The sequence below is a fragment of the Cololabis saira genome, chromosome 12, assembly GCF_033807715.1.
Source record: "Cololabis saira isolate AMF1-May2022 chromosome 12, fColSai1.1, whole genome shotgun sequence".
Taxonomy (NCBI): domain Eukaryota; kingdom Metazoa; phylum Chordata; class Actinopteri; order Beloniformes; family Belonidae; genus Cololabis; species Cololabis saira.
In genome coordinates, this window is record NC_084598.1 from 6,022,599 (window position 1) to 6,042,850 (window position 20,252).

General features: G+C 40.9%; 2 protein-coding genes across 3 annotated transcripts; both read left to right on the forward strand.

The window, feature by feature from the left end:
* The first annotated feature begins 628 nt into the window (after positions 1-628).
* nkain5 (sodium/potassium transporting ATPase interacting 5) lies at positions 629-9,035 on the forward strand. Its single transcript, XM_061734711.1, has 6 exons — positions 629-739; positions 2,761-2,898; positions 5,160-5,240; positions 7,153-7,350; positions 8,131-8,191; positions 8,571-9,035. The coding sequence occupies exons 1-6, from the start codon at positions 686-688 to the stop codon at positions 8,579-8,581; spliced, it is 543 nt and encodes a 180-aa protein (XP_061590695.1). The 5' UTR covers positions 629-685; the 3' UTR covers positions 8,582-9,035.
* Positions 9,036-10,351: 1,316 nt separating this feature from the next.
* Positions 10,352-19,404, forward strand: ythdf1 (YTH N6-methyladenosine RNA binding protein F1). Of its 2 annotated transcripts, none has more exons than XM_061735264.1 (6): positions 10,352-10,651; positions 11,470-11,497; positions 12,788-12,882; positions 13,005-14,630; positions 17,500-17,544; positions 17,817-19,404. In XM_061735264.1, exons 1-6 carry the CDS (start codon positions 10,625-10,627, stop codon positions 17,940-17,942), a joined length of 1,947 nt encoding a protein of 648 aa, XP_061591248.1. In that variant the 5' UTR covers positions 10,352-10,624; the 3' UTR covers positions 17,943-19,404. The 2 variants fall into 2 exon arrangements, with proteins under 2 accessions (XP_061591248.1, XP_061591249.1); XM_061735265.1 differs by having other exon boundaries at positions 17,881-19,404.
* The last annotated feature ends 848 nt before the right edge of the window (positions 19,405-20,252 follow it).

Sequence of the window (20,252 nt, forward strand, 5' to 3'; positions counted from 1 at the left end):
ATATACACAGGGGATAACGAGACACAGGTGCAGACAATCAGGGCAGATGGGACACAGGTGGGGCAAAACAGAAACAAACTGGGGGAAATGTCAACCACTGACACCGACCAATCGGTGGCCTGTAGTGTGATGATGTCAGATACAGCCGACTCAGCCTCTTAGAACCTCGGTAGAATAGTTACAGAAAAAGTATCTACTCGGCACGCGTCCACCCGCCTCCACCTCTAGTGGAGAAGCGCAAAACCGGGGCGAGGCGAGTCGAGTCGGGCTGAGTAGGTACTAGTGGAAAAGCGCCACTGTTTCCATTAGTCAGCAACCATTGATGGAAGCGATAGATCTGAAAATGTCAGATAATTATAGCTTCTTTTAATAAGTGATGTAAAATGTGGATGTCCCTTTAGATTTTGACAGTGAAGTGTCCGTTCCCAGCACCAAGGAAAGGAGGAGGTGCTCCTGGGTTTCCCTCTCATCCCCTGGTGTCACGGATCAGCCCTCATACTCCTCCCCTCCCTTCCCCCTCCTCCCGGCGTCCCTGCATGTTTCCCTGCTGAGTGCGTTGTGTACGTGCGTGTGTCCTCACACATCTGCTGATGGATGCGAGGCTGCACAGGTTCAGACCTTGGATTTCAGCAAATGTTGACATTTTCTTTTGTTGTCTTCTTGAGCCCACGCAGAGGAGTGTAAGATGGGATGCTGCACGGGACGCTGCACGCTGATCCTGCTGTGTTGTCTACAGTTGGTGAGATGCTTTCCTTCAAGATGCAACATTAACCAATATTCTCACGCAGCAAGTTACTCTAATACATAGACTGAAATATCACTTTGATTTACTCTCTAAATTCAGGAAATAAAATTGCTGTTTTTTTTTTCTTCCAACAAGTATTGATAAAGAGTTTAACTTGTTAGAATTCTCTGACCGTGTCAACTCTTGCGGTTACATCCCATAGTTTTTGGGTTAATGAGTATCAAAGAATCAAAGCACTATAAGGCAAATTATATTTATTTATCAACTCAAACTATCTGCAGTTACAGTGAGTGGTTGATAGTTTAAGAGAAAATTTGAGGAGGAATGACAAAAAAAGCAACTTCTCCCTAAATGTAATTAATTCATGGTTTTCATTATCTTCAGTTGCAGTGAAATTAACTTCTTTGGATTTTTGACTTTGATTCAGCAATATAAATGCAAGGCACATTCTTTGAGAGACATAGATGTGTCTTTTTCACCACTTTGTGAAATTATTTGGAGAGACTAATTAGCTGGTTAGTCAATAACTACCTGAGCTAAAACAAATGATTTTAACAAAATATGTTTAAACCCGATGGAGCGGTGCCCTGTCCGGGGTGTACCCCTGTCTTACACCTGTCTTGAGCAGGGATAGGCTCCGGGAGACTGAATAGGACTAAATGGGTATAAATAATAGATGGGTGTACATTTAAAGCCTTGTTGTAGTTAGACGTGCTAATGGAAGCAGGGGCCGCCCACCGCCATCAACAAAGCAGGGCAGCACACACTTTGTCCTCTCCTCTCTGTTTCTCACCCTGCCCCCCTCATGACAGACTCCCAGTGGACATAACACTAACCCAAGTACGCTTTGTCTCCTGTTGCTCAGTTGCCTTGACAACCTGTAAGATTTAAAAAAAAAAAAAAAAAAAAAAGTGAAGGTGATGGTGAACGAAGCCAAAACAACAGCTGCCACAGAGTTGTTCAGTCTATGTTACATTTTTGTTGTGATTTCTCCTCAGTTGTGTGAAATAAGACCTGGAAACAGGCATTGTGCCACAGAATTGACAAATTGGTTTAATTCACCGTACAAATTGCTACAGATTACTTTTGTAATACTGTATTTGACCCGGTCTTTGTACGTTTTGACCATACAGAAACGTAATTCTTGCCATTGTAAGAATGAGATGTACCTGCTGTACTCTACTGCCCTTACTTTTTAACTACTTTTGCTTTTTATTATTTTACCTCTTTTCTTATCATTTTATTTCATTTTATTTGTTGCTTAGTGTTTAATTGTGTTTTGCCGCTTCTAATGTTGATGTAACGCTCTTTGAATTACCTTGTGTTGAATTGTGCTATACCAGGGGTCGGCAAGCCAAAATGTTTTAGAGCCATATTGGACCAAAAACACAAAAAACCAATATGTCTGGAGCCGCAAAAAAGTCTTGTATAAGCCTTAGAATGAAGGTAACACATGCTTCATGTATCTATATTAGTTATAACTGGGGGAAGATTTTTTTTTCATTATGCACTTCGAGAAAAAAGTTGTAATGTTGAGAAAAAAATCAAAATGTCGAGAAAAAAGTCGAAATTTCGAGGAAAAAAAGTCGAAATGTCGAGATTAATGTTGGAGTACAATTTCGAGAAAAAAGTCAAAATGTCGAGTAAATAGTCAAAATTTCATGAAAAAAGTCGAAATGTCGAGATTAAAAAGGAAAGGAAAAGGGAAGAAAAAAGAGAAAAAAAGAAGAAAAAAGAAAAAAAGAAGAAAAAAAGAAAGGAATAAAAGAAGAAAAATAGAAAAAAAGGAAAAAAAAGAGAAAAAAAGAGAAAAAAAAGTTAAAAAAGAAGAAAAAAAGAAGAAAAAAAGCAAAAAAAAGGTCAAACATTTTTGAAAAAGCTGTAGGAGCCACTAGGGCGGCGCTAAAGAGCCGCATGCGGCTCTAGAGCCGTGGGTTGCCGACCCCTGTGCTATACAAATAAACCTGCCTTGCCTTGATTTCTGATCTTTGCCCCTGCTGCTGTTGCTGCTCCAGATGACTGCGGCGGAGAGGCAGGTGTTTGACTTCTTGAGCTACCAGTGGGCTCCCATCACGGTCAACTTCTTTCACATCATCATGGTCATCCTGGGCCTCTTTGGTGCCGTCCAGTACAGATCCCGTTACGTCATTATGGTAAAGACACAGAGCTGCACCACGTAGGCCTGAACAGTCTTGGACTTGATGGAATTGTTTGGAAATCTGTGGTGGCACTCTTACCAAGTTGTATATGGTTCAAATGTACAGTGACAAGAAGAAATATGTGAACCCCTTGGGTTTAAATGGTTGTTTTGGGGGGGGGGGGGGGGGTTTACAATAAAGTGGCCTGAGCTTAAGTTGATAACAGACAGACAATTAAAACGTCTTGTGGGGAGTGGTAGTTGAGCAAGACCCTTAACCCTAATTGCTCCCTGGGCAAAATGGTGTGTTTGTTCCCTGAGATGTAAGTCGCTTTGGATAAAAGCGTCTGCTAAATGACAGTAGTAGTAGTCTTTATGAAACACTACCATCAAACATTCACAGTGGTGGTGGAAAAGTAAGTGAACCCTTAAACCAAACATACACTTTATCTGAAGTTGACTGGAGTCCATAGTCTGCAAAACTGGAGTCCAATTAATGAAACAGCTTCAGAGTTGGAGTTTAGAGCTACTTTTATAAAAGACATATATAAACATTTAAAGTTTGTTGCTCATGAGAAATATCTGCAGATATGATGCACCACTTTGAAAAGGGATTCAAAGTGATCTCAAAGTGTTTAAACAAGTCCACAGTTAGAGAAACTGATTAATGGAGACAACTATTAAGGCCACTTTTCTTTGAATTGACACGGGCTCGTGCCAGATTGTCTCCAACGACACAGGGAAGAATCCTGAGTGAGGTACTGTACAGAACCCACAGATAACCTCTCTTGGCCAACATATTTAAGTCTGCATGTCCTTGGCTGATCACCTCAGCGAATCTCCAGAGGAGAGAAAAAAGAAAAAGAAAACAAGCTGCCAGCCTGAAGAGCACCTTGCCACTTTGCAACACTAAACTGAGAACACTTGCCAGCCTGAACCACTTGCCATCATCTCTTGGCATCAGGAAGAAATGAATTCCCAAGTTTACCAAAGTATCCTGATCCTGATGCTTCTCCCGCTGCAGCTTGACAGAAGTTGTTTGCAGTTGGACAATGACCGTGAGTGTAGACGTAAACCACAGAATAGCTTCAGAAAAACAATGGGCCTCATGGAGCGTCCCATAGAGGTCAGATCTCAACCAGGACGCCCTGGAATGACCTCAAGAGTGTTTCACACCGACATCATATAAAGTGTCTGAGCTAAAGTTCTGTGACGAGCAACGATCAAAAGCCCGTCCTGAATGCTGAGCAGGTCTGATCCATTTTCCAAAAGCACTTCCTTCACGTTATTGTGGCCAATGGAAGGCTGTTAATGCCAAGGATTCACTTACCTTTTCCTACAGCACCGTCAATGTGTAATGTGTGTACCGTATTTTCCACACTATAAGGTGCACTGCACTATAAGGCGCACCTTCAATGAATGATGTATTTTAAAACTTTTCCATATATAAGGCGCACTAAATATATGGTAAAATACCGTACTATAGTGGCTGGGGTTGAGTTACATATCTACCTGATGGAGCTGCGCTACAGGAAATGTTACAAAATCCTACAGCAAATGCAAAAAAAAAAAAAAGAAGAAAAGTACCGTATGTCAAACTTTATTAACAAAATAAAAACCAGCTTCGCTCCGTCTCGTCAAAGTCGCTATTATGTGAGTCAGCCTCGCTGCTGTTGTCTTGAACGTCTGTGATGATTCCTGATGTTTTTAGCGCCGTTACTTTGGCGACACCAACTACATTACCCACAATCCCCCTGACTACAGTAACAGACATTACCGTAATGATCATATATAAGGCGCACTGCATTATAAGGCGCACTGCCGGTTTTTGAGAAAATTAAAGGCTTTTAGGTGCGCCTTATAGTGCGGAAAATACGGTACTCATAAAGAAATGATGCCTTTTCATTGTTTGTGTGTTATCAGCTTTAGCTCGTCGTATTTATCTATTTCTTGGACTTAGATGAAGATCTGGTTACATTTTATGGCAAATAAATGCAGGTTTGTTTTTTTCCCTAAAATCTTATTTATTATGAAGTTAGGTCACTGCGTTAACGTCTATGAAAGTAGTGTGAAGGCTTAGATAATTAAAAGATGAAAAGAAACATTCCTTTCCAGATGCTATTATTCACATCTACTTGTGCTATTATAACATTTTGAGTAATGTATGTGTAGTAAAGGTAGTTTCTGGTACGAGAGCTTGTGTGTGAGCCTTTGTGGAGTGAGGACGCGTTGGACTCCTTTGATTCCCACAACAGTGCCGTGTTTTTGTTTTCTCAGTACCTGCTGTGGATGTTGTTGTGGCTTGGCTGGAATGTCTTTGTGAGCTGTCTCTACCTGGATTTGGGAGGACTTTCAAAGGTAAGACCTGCGGTCACGTAAGTGTCGCGTAATTAGAGACCCCCACATCCACAGCCCTTAAATACAGAGCTCTGTCAGCGTCACACACACAATACAATGCCTTTAAAGTTGCTCTCTTCCCAGTTGCCTTTAGCCGTTTGAAGCATTGTAACTTACGTCTGCGCTGGAAGAGCCTGTCAGTTTACATCAGGTGGTGGGGGCTGTTAAGGTCTCGTGCCAAATGGAAGACGAGACTGTAAATGTACTCGACTGGTTTTCTATTGTGGGTGAATAAAGATGGAGTCACTCAGCTTCTACTCCAAGCCACCAGGTTCATTTAACCTCCAGCCATCTTCACATGCAACTGTTATTTTCATGCTATCTATTAAGAAGAAAAAGGAAAACTAAAGGTTAAATGTTTGCTTATCTGCCATCACATTGCCACATTGTGTGGTAATTTAAATTATGCAGGCTGCTGCAACTGCAGTCTGATGACATCTGATTGACATCTGATATTTTCTATGGATTTTATCTTACACTAAACATCTTCAAGCTACAAGTTCCTGCTCGGATAAAGCTTTTAAATTCGTCTTAAAGCTTCCCAGTTTACCTCAAAGCAGCACAATGTAACTTTTCCACCTTAATATCATATTTCCAGAGTCACTGTGATGGAACATCAACTTATAACAGGTTTAATGAACCTCTGTCATGGTCTGAGGGGTCTGTATCGCCTTCACTGTCTGGCACTATGTAACTTGGAGGTGGATGGTAGGAACCCTTCCACACTACTGGTAAAGCACTACCACTTTTGTCCAAAGGAGCCGCCAAACTCAACAAAAGCTGAAAGTTACATTGTGCTGCTTTAAAGGTATTGTGACATGAAAAACACATTTTTCTTGATTTTTTGTGTTTTGTTGGGTGTCTTGACATCAATTACACCCAAAAAACAACGAACTTTTAACATTCAGTGTATTGTGTGCTTTCTGGGATTTTCCGCATAACTGTGCAAAAACGGCTCATCTGGTTTGGTGGCGGGCCGTGACGTCAAGGCCCGCTAAATCACCGCCCCCTCCACCCAGCTCCCTGCCTCCGCTCCAGAGCACCATAAAGGCTGATTTATGGTTCCGCGTTACACCGATGCAGAGCCTACGGCGTAGGGTGACGCGGCGACGCGCACCGTACGCTGAACCCTACGGCGTAGGCTCTGCGTCGATTTAACGCGGAACCATAAATGAGGCTTAACATGGAGCTGTTTAGAGCCTCTTTTGTTCTAATCACCGGAGGAAAACTGCTAAGAAGACCCGCGGCCACTGACTGGACTTAAGATAAGGGGACAGTGCTGCTTGCATGCCTTTATTTTTATGATTGTTTGCTGTGGTTCGCCCTGCTGCTTTTCCGTGCATGCTTCGCCTGTCGCTCCCGGCTTAACTCTCCGACGCCGCTGTGAGCGTATGGCTGGAGGAGGAGGAGGTTTGGAGGAGGAGCGGCGCAATGATTGACAGGAAAGGGGGAAAAGGAAGCGTTTTTCACGGAGCAAAAAAACACTGTAATAAAAAGCCAGGAATGGAGTACTAGAGTGAAGTTTTTCTTGTTACACTCTTTTAGACACATTTGAGGGATGTTGGCCAAGACTTTTAATAGTGTTAAAAGCATGTTAAAAATGATGTCACAATACCTTTAAAGCTACTGTGTAAGTACTAGCCTGCGTTTCCACCTTTACCTTGTGCTGTTTGCTAAAGAATAGCTCAGGAAGACTCCACAACAATCACTGAACTGAACTTTGCACCTGGTTTTAATAATACAAAGTTTTAGTTATTTCTTTCTTTTAATTTCTCTGGTTTTGCTCAACTCTTCAATTGGTCGTTTGAACTAGATATTCATGTAAGACATGGAGAGGTTTCCTTCAGGCCTCTGGGCTGTGTTGTCTCTGCAGGATAGTGATATCCTCTCCTTGGGGGTGTCGTCGCATCGCTCCTGGTGGAAGGACAACGGGCCGGGATGTGAGAGCCACAGTCTTCCCTCTGCTGGATGGCAGAGCCAGGAGAACCCTGAGCTGACCACGGTGCTGAGCTGCTGGCTCCAGTACCAGCACATAGAAGTGCTGCACTGCAGTGTCCAGCTCCTCCTTTCTGTGAGTCTTTACTTTTGCACAGCTCCATTATTCATTATTCACACATTATTTAACTCTTTTAAAATTATATGGAAACGCATAGTATATTTATTTACTATTAAACCTTACTTCAGTAGTGCGCATTACATTTAAACAGGAATAGCCTGTTGCTTAGCAACAGAAATTGCATATTAAAATAAGACATACACATTCAAGAATAACTTTCAAGCACAAGGACAGTGGTTCACTTGCTACCTTTTCAGATTACGTGGTTAATTGTCCTCAGGAAGGTACTGCATTGTAACTAGTTTTGCCACTCTAGTTACTTCTTCTCACTTTCAATTGCTGCATTATACGTATAAATCAGACACTTGCAGTCGGTCGGTTTCATCTCACTAAAGAGCACGAGGATTTTGGCTCTCTAAGTCATTATTTAGTCAGAGCTTTCCGTGTATAACTTTTTTATTTTTTCAAAGGTTAAGTAGCCTGAGCACAGCATGCAGCAGACATGCTGGCAGAAAAATGTTTTATAACAAAACTAAAATCAATCAAAAGTACTAAACTTAAAATTATATGTAGAATCCATAATTTGCTCAAACCATATGTAACAACTATTTAAAGCAACTACTGAGGCTACTGAATTGGATTAAATTGAATCAAGTGTTCCTATTGAAGCCCGCAGTGTGTGCAACATGACATCTTTCACAATCAAGGAAACTGTATTTGCTTTCAAAATGATTATTAAAACACATTCAATGTGATTCTTTTTTTGTTTGTTTGTTTTTGTTGTAATTGCGACAGCTCCTGGGATTTGTTTATGCCGTCTATGTCACCAGCTTATTTTCAGACGAAGAAGAGACTTGTGAGTATTTTCCCAATTAATACAGTCATCGTTAATTAGACAGAAATATATATATATATTTTTATAATTTTTACTTTTAATAAATCATTATTAATTGATGACATGTTAGGATGTTTTTGCATGTCCTCTGTGTTGTTGTTTTTTTTAAATACATACCAAGGCTGACTTGTTTTATTATTCATTTGGTTATTTTTTTCTTTCCTCATTAATCTTATTTTCTTTTATCTGTGAATTTCATCATTCATCCAAACCCTTTAGCTGCTCTGGTAGTGTAATCATGTTGGATGTATGGCACCAAGGCTATTTCCATATGTTGCCATCTGTTTTATCTGTAAGTGGTCTGCCATCTCTTATACATGCATTCTCTGTTTTTGTTTAGACTATAAATGACCACAGGAAGAAGGTGTCGGAGAGATGCTGGAAGGACCTGGACTGACCTTCCCCCCCAAAGAAAACAAACAACAACAAAAACTCCAAAGAAACCAACAAAGAAACAGACTCTTTTATCATATTATCTTGGGCGTGGTTGTAGAACATCATAAAAATGCTGAACCCAGAACAGTATTTGCCAACTACACACTGTGTCTAGATGTAAGGCCTATTTTTTGTAGTTTTGTCGTGTGTGTGTGTGTGTGTGTGTGTGTGTGTGTGTGTGTGTGTGTGTGTGTGTGCGTGCGTGCGTGCGTGTGTGCGTGCGTGTGTAAGAGAGATTGTTTATGAATTTCATCTATCTGATAGAGAAGTATGGTGTAACAGTTGTGATAAAGTAGCTATACCAAACTAATATTTTACATAATGTAAAGAATAATTAGAATATTACTGTTTCATTTTAGTTGGAGACATTGATGAGCTGACTTGTATAATGTGTGATAATATTAGTTGGAATAAACATCTGTGATATGTTCTTGAATGTTTTTTTTCCCCTGAGATTCATTTATTTATATACAGTTTGTGTTTCAGTGGTGGTGTATAGTTATACTCAAGCACTGTGTTTGAAACTTGTACTTCAATTTGATAATAATGATGATGGTTATTGATGGTGATGATAATTTTGAAATGTAGGCTCTGTATATGCTTCTTACACAGCTTTTTCTATATTTTTTCTCTCTTTTTTTAACTCTGATTCAACATGAACAAAAATACTATTTATAGTGTGTTACAGAAGAGGGTGTGGGTGAAGGATAATACTGCATTATGCATCAGAGTTGTATATGTTTAACAGTGGTGCAGGATATTTTTTAAATTAATAATTGATATTAAGTTTTTAAAATTGTTAAATATCATATTTCCACAGTCATAAATGTTATATTTAGATGTAAGCAGTACTGGAGTTGAGGGGGGATGAGGGGGGATGGCATCCCCCCCTGAAATAAAAACGGTCCAAATCATCCCCCCTGTAAAACTGCCATCCCCCCTTTCCATCCCTTATGTCATTTCATCAATGTGGTATTACTGCTATTTCAACATTTAGAGTCATCACCAGAAAAATAACACCAGAAAAATAACTTATTTGACCCTTTTCACCTGTTTCATACATTTTCACTTGAAATAAGTAGGAAAATCTGCCAGTGGGGGCAGATCTTTCTACTTATTTCAAGTGAAAATCTACTTGAAACAGGTGAAAATTGTTGTTTTTTCCAGTGATGAGTCTTGTTTTAAGTGTAATGAGATTTTTTTTACTAAAATGAGACATTTTAACTAGAAATAAGACAAATATTCTTGTTAAGATTTTGAGTTTTTGTAGTGATCCATTTTACTTATCCTGTGAAGGACAGAGTCATATTGATAAGTTCAGAAAAGTGTTTTTTATTGTTGTGTTTTGATGTATTTGATGTAAGCCCAGTGGATATTTAAAGCTTACAGAAGGCTGCATTTAACTGCTGCTATGTCATTCCTGCAGTATTTCTGCAGGTGTTTTGGTCACTGCTATTATTTGTCATATATTATATTATTTGTAATCAGCACAAATTATCTGTCCCCATATGATAAAATCCACCACCCCCCCCTGATTGGTTTTTACAACTCGAGTACTGGATGTAAGTAGTTCTGTACATACAACGTGACAGACAGTAAAGAGCGTAGAGAGCTGTTGCTGCTGCTGGGTCTCCGTCGCCATGGAGACACCGTCGACGTCAGCGTCGTCACTTCCGGCCCGCAGAGCCCGGATGAAGCCTCCGTCCGGGTGAGCAGCAGGGCCGCCGACACTGTTGGGGTACTAGTCTCGCAGCGAGGGGGTCGGAGCGGATTACAGCCCCCCGGGATTCATGCGGACGGGACTCCGCGCAGCGCCAGCCGGGCCACGACGAGCAGAGCGAGCGGAGACCCCGGCCAGCGGCTGAGAGAGAGCAGAGCGGAGCTCGGCCGCCTGGTAGCGGAGTTAGTCCCGACACAGCGACGTCTCTGCGGGGCTGCAGCTCCAGACCAGCAGGGAGGATGTCCGCCGCTAGTATCGACCCGCAGGTGAGGGGGGACGGGGGGGGACAAGGGGGGAGAGGGGTGAGGGGGTGGGGGGGACACTGGGGGGGGTGGAGGTGTGTGTGTGTGTGTGTGTGTGTGTGTGTGTGTGTGTGTGTGTGTGTGTGTGTGTGTGTGTGTGTGTGTGTGTGTGTGTGTGTGTGTGTATATAGGTGTGTGTGTGTGTGTGTGTGTGTGTGTGTGTGTGTGTGTGTGTGTGTGTGTATAGGTGTGTGTGTGTGTGTGTGTGTATATATATGTGTGTGTATGTATATATATACACACACACACATACACACACACCTATATGTATATATAGGTGTGTGTGTGTGTGTGTATAAGTATATATAGGTGTGTGTATGTATGTGTGTATGTATGTATGTGTGTATATATATATATATATATATATATATATATATATATATATATATATATATATGTGTATATAGGTGTGTGTGTGTGTATATTTATATATAGGTGTGTGCGTGTGTATACTGTGTGTGTGTGTGTGTGTGTGTGTGTGTGTGTGTGTGTGTGTGTGTGTGTGTGTGTGAGTGTGTGTGTGTGTGTGTGTGTAGGAGGTTAGACGGCTGCGTGAGTGCGTCCCTCTGATCTGAGGAAGTATAGTTAGTGAGAGGAAAGGTGGCCGTCAGGCGTCAGTCCTGGCTGAGTGGTGACCAGTGGTACCGGACTCTGGTGTGGGTTATTCCCTCACAAGGCTCTCAGGCTCTCAGGCTCTCAGCGTCGCATGGCTCAAGTCTGATTCTAAGTATTTGTGATGCTGTGAATACAATCTCTGTTTTGTCTCTCTAACATGACTGAAGACATCGAAAGGACAAGATGCAAGCAAAGGTAAGAGACTTACTGTATCCACGATCTTATGCCAGGAATTAATGGTTCATTCAGTTGTTTTTAATTCTGAAAAACAAACCTTTTTGATAGCAAATCTTCATCTTGATATAGTTTTATCGATATCATCTTTATCGCTGTTTGCACTACATGTACATGAGTGTTGGGGCAAATAACTTGGTAAAAACGGAAAAATAAAATTTTGTATTTTTAAATGCCAACTCCCAAATGTAATATTTAATGAAAAGATCATATATATGTATGTATGTGTGTATGTATATACATAAATTTAACTGATCCCAAGGGTGGGTTCTGCTGGAATTTAGGCAGTCTGTCTCTAATCTCAAGTAAGATGTAAAACAATCAGTGGCTTGTCTTTGGCCCTGGACAGACTGTGATAATATCCTCATGGGAACTGAGTTGTTAAACCCCTTCAAATGTTACACAAACCTGTTTTTTTTTAACAAACTTTAACAATTCGTTTGTACTGATTCTGAGTTATTTAAGTTTTAGAGCCTCCACAGGCCACAGATCCACCACAGTCACATTGCCGCATCACTGTTTCAACACTATTATGTTTTGTTTGTAACTGCTTGATTTATGAATATAAACATTGAGTTAAGGATTGTTTGTACCCCATGTTGACCAGGGTTTATGAACATCACATGGTGACGTTATGACTGAATGAACACACCGCAGCATTCAGAGATGCCAGCCGGTTATATTAAAGCATTAAGTGGCAGAATAAATGATTCATGTCCATGCTGAATACCGGCTTTTAATTGTTCTCAAATTAAAGAGATGGACTTTACACCACACTTTCTTTTTTCCTTTTAATTTGAACCTTGTGTATTTTTGGCCACATAATCATACCCCAAGCCCATAATATAAGTGTTTTAGGACTGATTCAGCCAAGATTTGATGATGTTCTCAGCCTACTGTTCCTTGTCAAAACACATTTTTAAGGTTGTGAAAATGCATAGAACTGGATCTGAAAAAACAGCACACAACACATTATTGGTAGAAGGAAATAAATCAAGCACAGAGCAAATAAACCAAGAGTTTACTTGCTTTTAGTGGCTGGAGTTCTGCAGCCAGTAATCCCAGTGTTCAGTTTGCATCACTGTTACCTGTATTGTGAAACGGGAGAGCTCATCATAATTAGGTGTAGATTCAGCCGCATGTACCACGATGGGTAGTTTAGGCTTCATAAACAACTGAGCTTTGGTTGCTTTGTGGAAGTTTGTGTTAGTCCCAAAGTCCAGATGTCAAAGCTGTTTGTTTTTATTGCAGCCTTTCCCGTTTCAGTGCAGAATGGTTCCCTCCACCAGAAGGATACGGTGCACGATAACGACTTTGAGCCTTATCTCACCAGCCAGTCAAGTCAGGTAGGAAAACAGGAAGCACTTGATTGTTTTTTTGTTGTTGTTTTTACATCAAAACCAGTCTTTTGCTATTAATCAAGTGGATTTTTTGTTCTGAAATTGACATAATCTCTCTCTGTTTGTAGAATAACAGCTATCAATCCATGACAGACCCGTACCTCTCCAGCTACTATGCACCCTCTATTGGATTCCCTTACCCTCTAAATGAGGCTCCTTGGTCTACAGGAGGTGACCCACCCATCCCCTACCTGACTCCTTATGCCCCGCTCAGTAACGGAGACCATCACTTCATGCCCGACACCGTGTTTGGACAGCCGGGGGGGCTCAGCAGCAGCATCTACCCCCACAGGTTCAACTTCTTCCCGGAGAACCCGGCCTTCTCGGCCTGGGGCACCAGCGGCTCTCAGGGCCAGCAGACTCAGAGCTCAGCGTACGGGAACAGCTACAGCTACCCACCCAGCTCTCTAGGAGGTACATTAGTCCCCGATGGCCAGACAGGTTTCCATAGCGACACCCTCAGTAAGGCCCCAGGCATGAACAGCCTAGAGCAGGGCATGCTAGGCCTCAAGTTAGGTGGAGACGTGACGGGGAGTGGCTCAGGAGTGAAGAGCGGGGGCTCTGTCATAGGTGGCGGTGGCAGCGTAGCTGCAGCTGTTGCCACAGGCAACGGTGGCACACCGGTCGGAATGCCTCCTCAAAAACCTACATCGTGGGCTGCTATCGCAAGTAAACCTGCCAAGCTGCAGCAGCAAAAGAACAAGAATAAGCCTGGCACACTGATACCTGGAGGAGCTATGCCTCCTCCTCAGATGAAACACAACATGGACATTGATACCTGGGATAATAAAGGGACAGCCGCCAAGATGGGCCCTCCCTTGTCCCACCATCAGCAGCACCCAGCCCAGCTCCACTCCCACACCCACAGTCTCATCCCTCCCCTGCAGCAGTCCCTGCAGTCGGCCCAGTCCCTCGTGCAACAGATGACCATGCAGGGTCCCCCCCCACCGCTGCAGTCTTACCAGAACCATAACTCTGTTCTAGCCCCCCAGACCAGATGGATAGCGCCACGCAACCGCAGCCTGTGCTACGGCGGCGGAAGCTTGGACAGCAGCGGCTCCTCCAACGGCGGCAGCGTGGGCAACGGCGGGGCCATGGGGGGCGGCGTGCCTTCAGAGCTGGGGTCCGAGTCCCACCCCGTGCTGGAGAAGCTGCGAGCGGCCCACAGCTACAACCCCAAGGAGTTTGACTGGAACCTGAAAAACGGCCGCGTGTTCATCATCAAGAGCTACTCTGAGGACGATATCCACCGCTCCATCAAATACTCCATCTGGTGCAGCACGGAGCACGGCAACAAGCGCCTGGACTCGGCCTTCAGAGCCATGAACTCTAAGGGTCCCGTCTACTTGTTGTTCAGCGTCAACGGCAGCGGCCACTTCTGTGGCGTGGCAGAGATGCGCTCTCCTGTGGACTACAACACCAGCGCGGGCGTCTGGGCGCAGGACAAGTGGAAGGGCAAGTTTGATGTGAACTGGTTGTTTGTTAAGGATGTGCCTAATAGCCAGCTGCGCCACATCCGCCTGGAAAACAACGACAACAAGCCAGTCACCAACTCACGTGACACCCAAGAGGTTCCTCTGGAAAAGGCAAAGCAGGTGCTCAAGATCATCGCCCAGTACAAACACACCACCTCCATCTTTGACGACTTCTCCCACTATGAGAAGAAGCAGGAGGAGGAAGAGGTGGTGAAAAAGGTAACCATTTCTTTGCAGGCGCAAACTTTCTGAAATCTTCTCTTTTGAACCAGCAAAGTCTCTGAGTTAACATCTTTTTGAACACCCCCTTTAATTTGGATTTAAAAACTACAACAGCAACATACAATTTCTAATTATCTCAAACTAATATGAATGATTATAAATATTTCAAAGAAAGGGATTTTTGACAATGTTGCGCCTATTTTAAGTGAACTTTTATGGACAAAACAATACTTTTCCAGTTCAAAATTACAGAAATAATATGAGTTTCTAAAATTCTGGAGAAATGACTGAATCTGTCCACCTCTGGTATGAACCTAATGAGTCAGTGTTTGAACAGACGAAAGGTGAGGAAGGCAGATTTATTCAACACCTCAGACTTAGGGAAGATGGCACTGAGTATGTAATTCTGCGTAGTTGTGTCATTGCTTCATTAAAATGAACCAAATAAGCAGCTGTCGCTCTTAAATACTAAAAATCTCCATTTTGATAGGATAAAAAATATGTGCAAACATTAGAGATGCACCAATCAGGATTTTGAGGGCTGTTCACCAAAATCAGTATCTGCCGATCTCGATATTGCCGATCATTGATCACAGTGTGAAATCCAAAAATACTTCAATATTGTTGTCTCATGTACACAACACTCACATTGTATTATTGGGTATAAAAATTAGGAGATGAGAAATTATCATGAATTGACCACTTTTTTATTGCAGGCTGATGTGCAATGTGCAATATTTCACCCTCTAGAGTCTCTTAGAGAAGATTTAGACTCATGTAGCTTACTAACTTAAGCTTTCCTGTGGTAATAATTATGTACAACACGTGCACCAACACAGACAACAGTAGACATGTCACTCTCTTAGAGTTGCTACAAGTTGTAAACTATAAACCTTAGTTTTCCTGAGGAAAAAGGAATACATCTTAAAATAATTATGAATTATTAAGCTTTGCTAAAGCTTTAGCGATAGCATCCACCGCAACCCAGGAAACTCTTGTGAGTGAAGCTCAACTCTTCACACTAGTGATTGACACGATTGTCGTCCTGCATGAGGGTTAGTGGTTGGATGTGACTGTATATTGTCTGGTATACAGGACTATTTCAGAAAATTTGAATATTGTGATTTTCTGTGATGCAATTACAAAAACAAAAATGTCATACATTCTGGATTCATTACAAATTAACTGAAATATTGCAAGCCTTTTATTATTTTAATATTGCTGATCATGGCTTATAGCTTAAGAAAACTCAAATATCCTATCTCAAAAAATTAGAATATTCTGGGAATCTTAATCTTAAACTGTTGAAGTGTGATGGGATTTCATCAGTGAAATAATTACGACGCAGCAGCGCGAACCGCGGATCCGATCAGCTAACGACGCTGCTAAACTCAATGTCTTCTACAACAGAAATGATGATCAAGGCTTATGAATCCATTACCTTACGATGTAGTTCTTTATTTTTCTTTCTGTCGCTGCTGTGGTTTCTAGGTCTCTGTTACAGGTGAGTTAGCAGCGTTGCTGCATGCTCCTGTTCTTTATATAGTCCTTGACTTGAGAAACTTTCAAATGTCTTGAAATTCTTTTATAACATTCCTCCTCAGGGTATTTCCTTTGCACACAGTTTGCAAACAGCAAATTTATTGTCCTATTCAGACATTGTAAAACTCCCATACCGGCGAGGCCTGTGGTAATGCTCACACGGGCGGCGGTTTGTTGTTGTAAACGTCATCGGACCGGCCTGCTGTGAACTATTATTTTGAGAACTCCGATCAAAACCGATAGGGCCATTATCGGCCGATACCGATCGGTTGCCGATCGATCTGTGCATCTCTAATTCCTAATTGGTGGTAGTAACTACATGAGTAGCTGCGTCTGCCCCGGGGCAGCCTGATGGAAACCTGTCAGCTAGGGATGGGCGGTGTGGACTAAAAAATGTATCACGATAATTTCTGGCATTTATCCCGATAATGATAAAAATGACGATAAAAAAAATACCAATTCAACTCCACCTTTTTAACTATAAATCTATCACCACATTCAGTCTTTGGAGCCCCCAAAACAAGTTTTCTTAGCTTATAAAATCACAAAGTAGAAAAAAATACAACTTGATAAATAAAGAAACAGGACAAATGAATAAAAGTTCACTGAAAATAAAACCCTATCAGTGATGACCTCTTCTAATATAAATAAAATATGCAAATTAACCTGTGGTTGGAACATGCCACAAATTAGATACTATTGCAATTTTTTTTCCTAATAGTCAAACATTATATCAAAATGTAACAACCATCTCCTTCTGTTTTTGCAGACTCTGCACATAATAGATGATGTTTGCTCCTTGTCTCTCCTTTTTAAATCCAAACCAGTTCCAGATAACGGAGCTGGAGCCAAGTTTAACAACGAGCTCCTTCGCTCTCAGATCCGCCTTCCGCCATGTTTGTTACACAAAAACGTCATCAACGGGAATTTAACCTTTTTACCGTGAGATGACAAATTCTAACCGTGGGGAATTTTTTTGACGGTTTATCATGAACGGTAAAATATCGCCCATTCCTACTGTCAGCTAATCTGCACCCACCGGTCTCCCCGTCCACCACCGGGACATTTATACAACATTCACACACCACCGATGCCTCACCGGGGCTTCGCTATATATAGTTTACTCGCCATTTAATTGGACAAATAGTTTTTTTTGAATGGAAAGCAACCGATAAACAGAGCACCGAGGTAACAGTAAAGGCATGTTTCTAATAAAGGGAAGGATTTGTTTGTTTGTTTTTAACACCTTTCTAAATGATATAAAAGTTTTCTGTAAGATGTTATTAGGAGCATTTTCTTATGGGTTTGTTTTTTCCCCCAACAGAGCTACGAGCCTGCTCCATTACCGAATAGATCCCGAATCGACCAGGTAAAGTCCGATACCTCAGTTCTCTCTGTCTGAGCTGGCCACAAAGGTTTAGAAGAGAATACTTTGTTTAAAAGTGTTTTTCACTTGATATGAATACAAAATGTTGTGTTTGTCATGTGTTCCCTCATGAAGCTTTGTGTTAATTCATTCATTTAAACAGTGGAATTGTGTCAAATATTAACATTAGAAAAAAAAATCATCACTTAATAGTTTACTTGTGAGGATTCCTTCTAACTTTTGAAGTATCTCTGTCTATTTCTAAATGTTTGCAGGTTGCCGTGGGAGTTTATGGTGGGCCGTCTAATAGTTTATATTTCTACCCTCCGTCTCTTTCAGGATCGTCAGAAGTGAACTGTAACAATGGGCCTCTGTGTTTGGATGGACGTACTAAAATTTAGAATCAAATAGAGAAACAAAGACATAAAAATAAATAAATAAATAAACAAAAACTAATAAGTTTTCTATTTAATTTTGTCTACTTTGGCCCATATCAAACTTTTGAGCCGCATTACTCCGGGTTCCCCAGACTTTAAAAACGTGCAGGGATGAAGCTAGTTCCATCATTTGAATTGCTTCAGTAACATCTTTTTTCCTGTTTTTCTTTTTTCTTTTCCCTTATTTTTTTTTTTTTTTTTTAGTATTATCATTTTCTCCTTAGAAAATTCTAAATATATATTGCTGCCCTGGAACCTTTTTAAATTGTCTCCTAAATAATAATACTGTATGTTTGAAACATTTCTTGACGACATGCTGCTGATATTCAGTGACTGTTCACTTTGTGGTTTGTTTGTTGAAGGATTGTTAAGTGCTTGTATTGGTTAATCTTGATGAGTGAACAACACTTTTACTCACAAATGTCTGGTATCTGTGCGTGGCCAGTTGTGTTTTAAATTATTAGAAGATGAAAAAAAACAAACTTTTTAACAGCCCTTTTTTCATGTGTGAGGAGTTTTACCTTATGGGATTGAAGGTTTCAGTGTGAACACACTAGTTGTGCAAGGCTGTGGCACTAAAAAGCATAAATATTTGAAAAATATATTGGAAAACTTTATGACCTGGCTTGTATGTAATATGGATTTAAAATAATGTGGAAGTATGTTGGGTTTTTTGTCTCCCATTTATTTCCAGCTGCTGTGTAAAGGATAATTGGTTATTTCCAGCGCTGCACCTCACAAGTTTCAGAAAGATTCAAAGAACATCTGCAAATCAGACACTTGGAAAGATGGTTCCTCTCTTATTTAATAGATAAAATTGCATAAACTCTGAATGAGTTTGAGTTCTTACCTTGTTTCCCCCGTTGTTACTGTAATCTCAGTCATCGTCTCAAACACGGAGACAATGGAACAGCTGCTTCTCAAACTTAAGCCAGGCTTGCCATATTTTTTTTTCCACTTTCTTTTTTTTCTTCTATTTGTTAACATTATAATATTGACATGTTCATAGCTATAACAAGTCCACTTCATCCTCAAAAAAATGTAAGCTTTAATGTACTGACATTTTTAACTGAGATTGCCTCAAAATGTTAAAACTGTAGCATTATACTAAACTGATGTATTGTCAAGCGTATGAAACCCCAGAGCCTAGGCTATATGGTATACTGTATGTTTGTGACTTCTTTTCTTCCTTTTTTGTTTCTCTTTTCAACTGCTTGCTGTATTGTGCGCGTATACAAGAGTGACTGGAAGAAGAGGGAGTACGACTGTGGCGCAATCAGAGTTCTATGATATTGGAATATAGAAAATTTATGCAAAAAAAAAAAAAAGTTTTAAGTCACCCTTGGATTAAATATCTATTGTATCAGAGGTCACTATCACATTCTTAGATTTGATCATTTCATTATTAAAGATATACTCATCTGTTGCCTGTGTCTCTGTTATTACTGTCAAGGCAGGTTGGGTTTAGTTTGATGTTGCAGAGTTGTCACAAAAAGTCTCATAATGGTCTCTGAAATAAATTGAAACTGACAAAAATAATAAAAACGGAGTGAAATTTGGAATGAAAAGCCGACACTGCTTTTGAATTGTTTAACAGAATTGTCAAAATAGTGAAACTGGCCTGGACAAACATGCTGGGACCCTCAACTTAATATTAATATTTTGTTTCACAATCTTTTGAGGCAATCACTGCGATGAAGTGATTTCTGTAGCCGTCAGTGAGTCTACTGCACATGTAGGGATGTATTTTAGTCCACTCCTCATGAGCAAACTGCTTCAGCTGTATCAGGATTGAAGGGTTTATTCTAAAGACTACATGTTGATGGCAGAAACCTATCTGAAATATGCACCCAACTGAGAAAAACAAGATGAAAACTTGTTTTCTCAAACAATACTTTTTATGCATACCCTTGTTTCTGGACAAGGTACTATGTGTTAACCAGACTGGCACAGTACTGAGTTGCAAAGTGGAGATTAGAAGATTCTCCCCTTCACTTTTTTGATCATTTTGTAGACAGGAGCTTTTGTGTTTTGCCCATCGATGTTTCAGCTCTTTAATTTCAGAAGGATTTACATCAGGGTACACTTCAGAATAGTCTCATTTTAAGTTTTTAGCCATTCTGGACTGTTTTTAATTGTGAGTTTTGAGTCATCATCCTGTTGAAGGATCCATGACCTGCAACTGAGACCAGGTCGTCTGACACAAGACAACACATTTTGCCCCAGAATATCTTGATGGTCTTGAGATTTCATTGTACCCTGCACAGATTCAAG

Coding starts and splice junctions, on each gene's coding strand:
- ythdf1 (XM_061735264.1), top strand. CDS start 10,625: ATGTCCGCCGCTAGTATCGACCCGCAG. Junction 10,652..11,469: donor CCGCTAGTATCGACCCGCAG/GTGAGGGGGGAC, acceptor ACATGACTGAAG/ACATCGAAAGGACAAGATGC. Junction 17,545..17,816: donor ATAGATCCCGAATCGACCAG/GTAAAGTCCGAT, acceptor AAATGTTTGCAG/GTTGCCGTGGGAGTTTATGG.
- nkain5 (XM_061734711.1), top strand. CDS start 686: ATGGGATGCTGCACGGGACGCTGCACGCTGATCCTGCTGTGTTGTCTA. Junction 740..2,760: donor TGCTGTGTTGTCTACAGTTG/GTGAGATGCTTT, acceptor TTGCTGCTCCAG/ATGACTGCGGCGGAGAGGCA. Junction 2,899..5,159: donor GATCCCGTTACGTCATTATG/GTAAAGACACAG, acceptor TTGTTTTCTCAG/TACCTGCTGTGGATGTTGTT.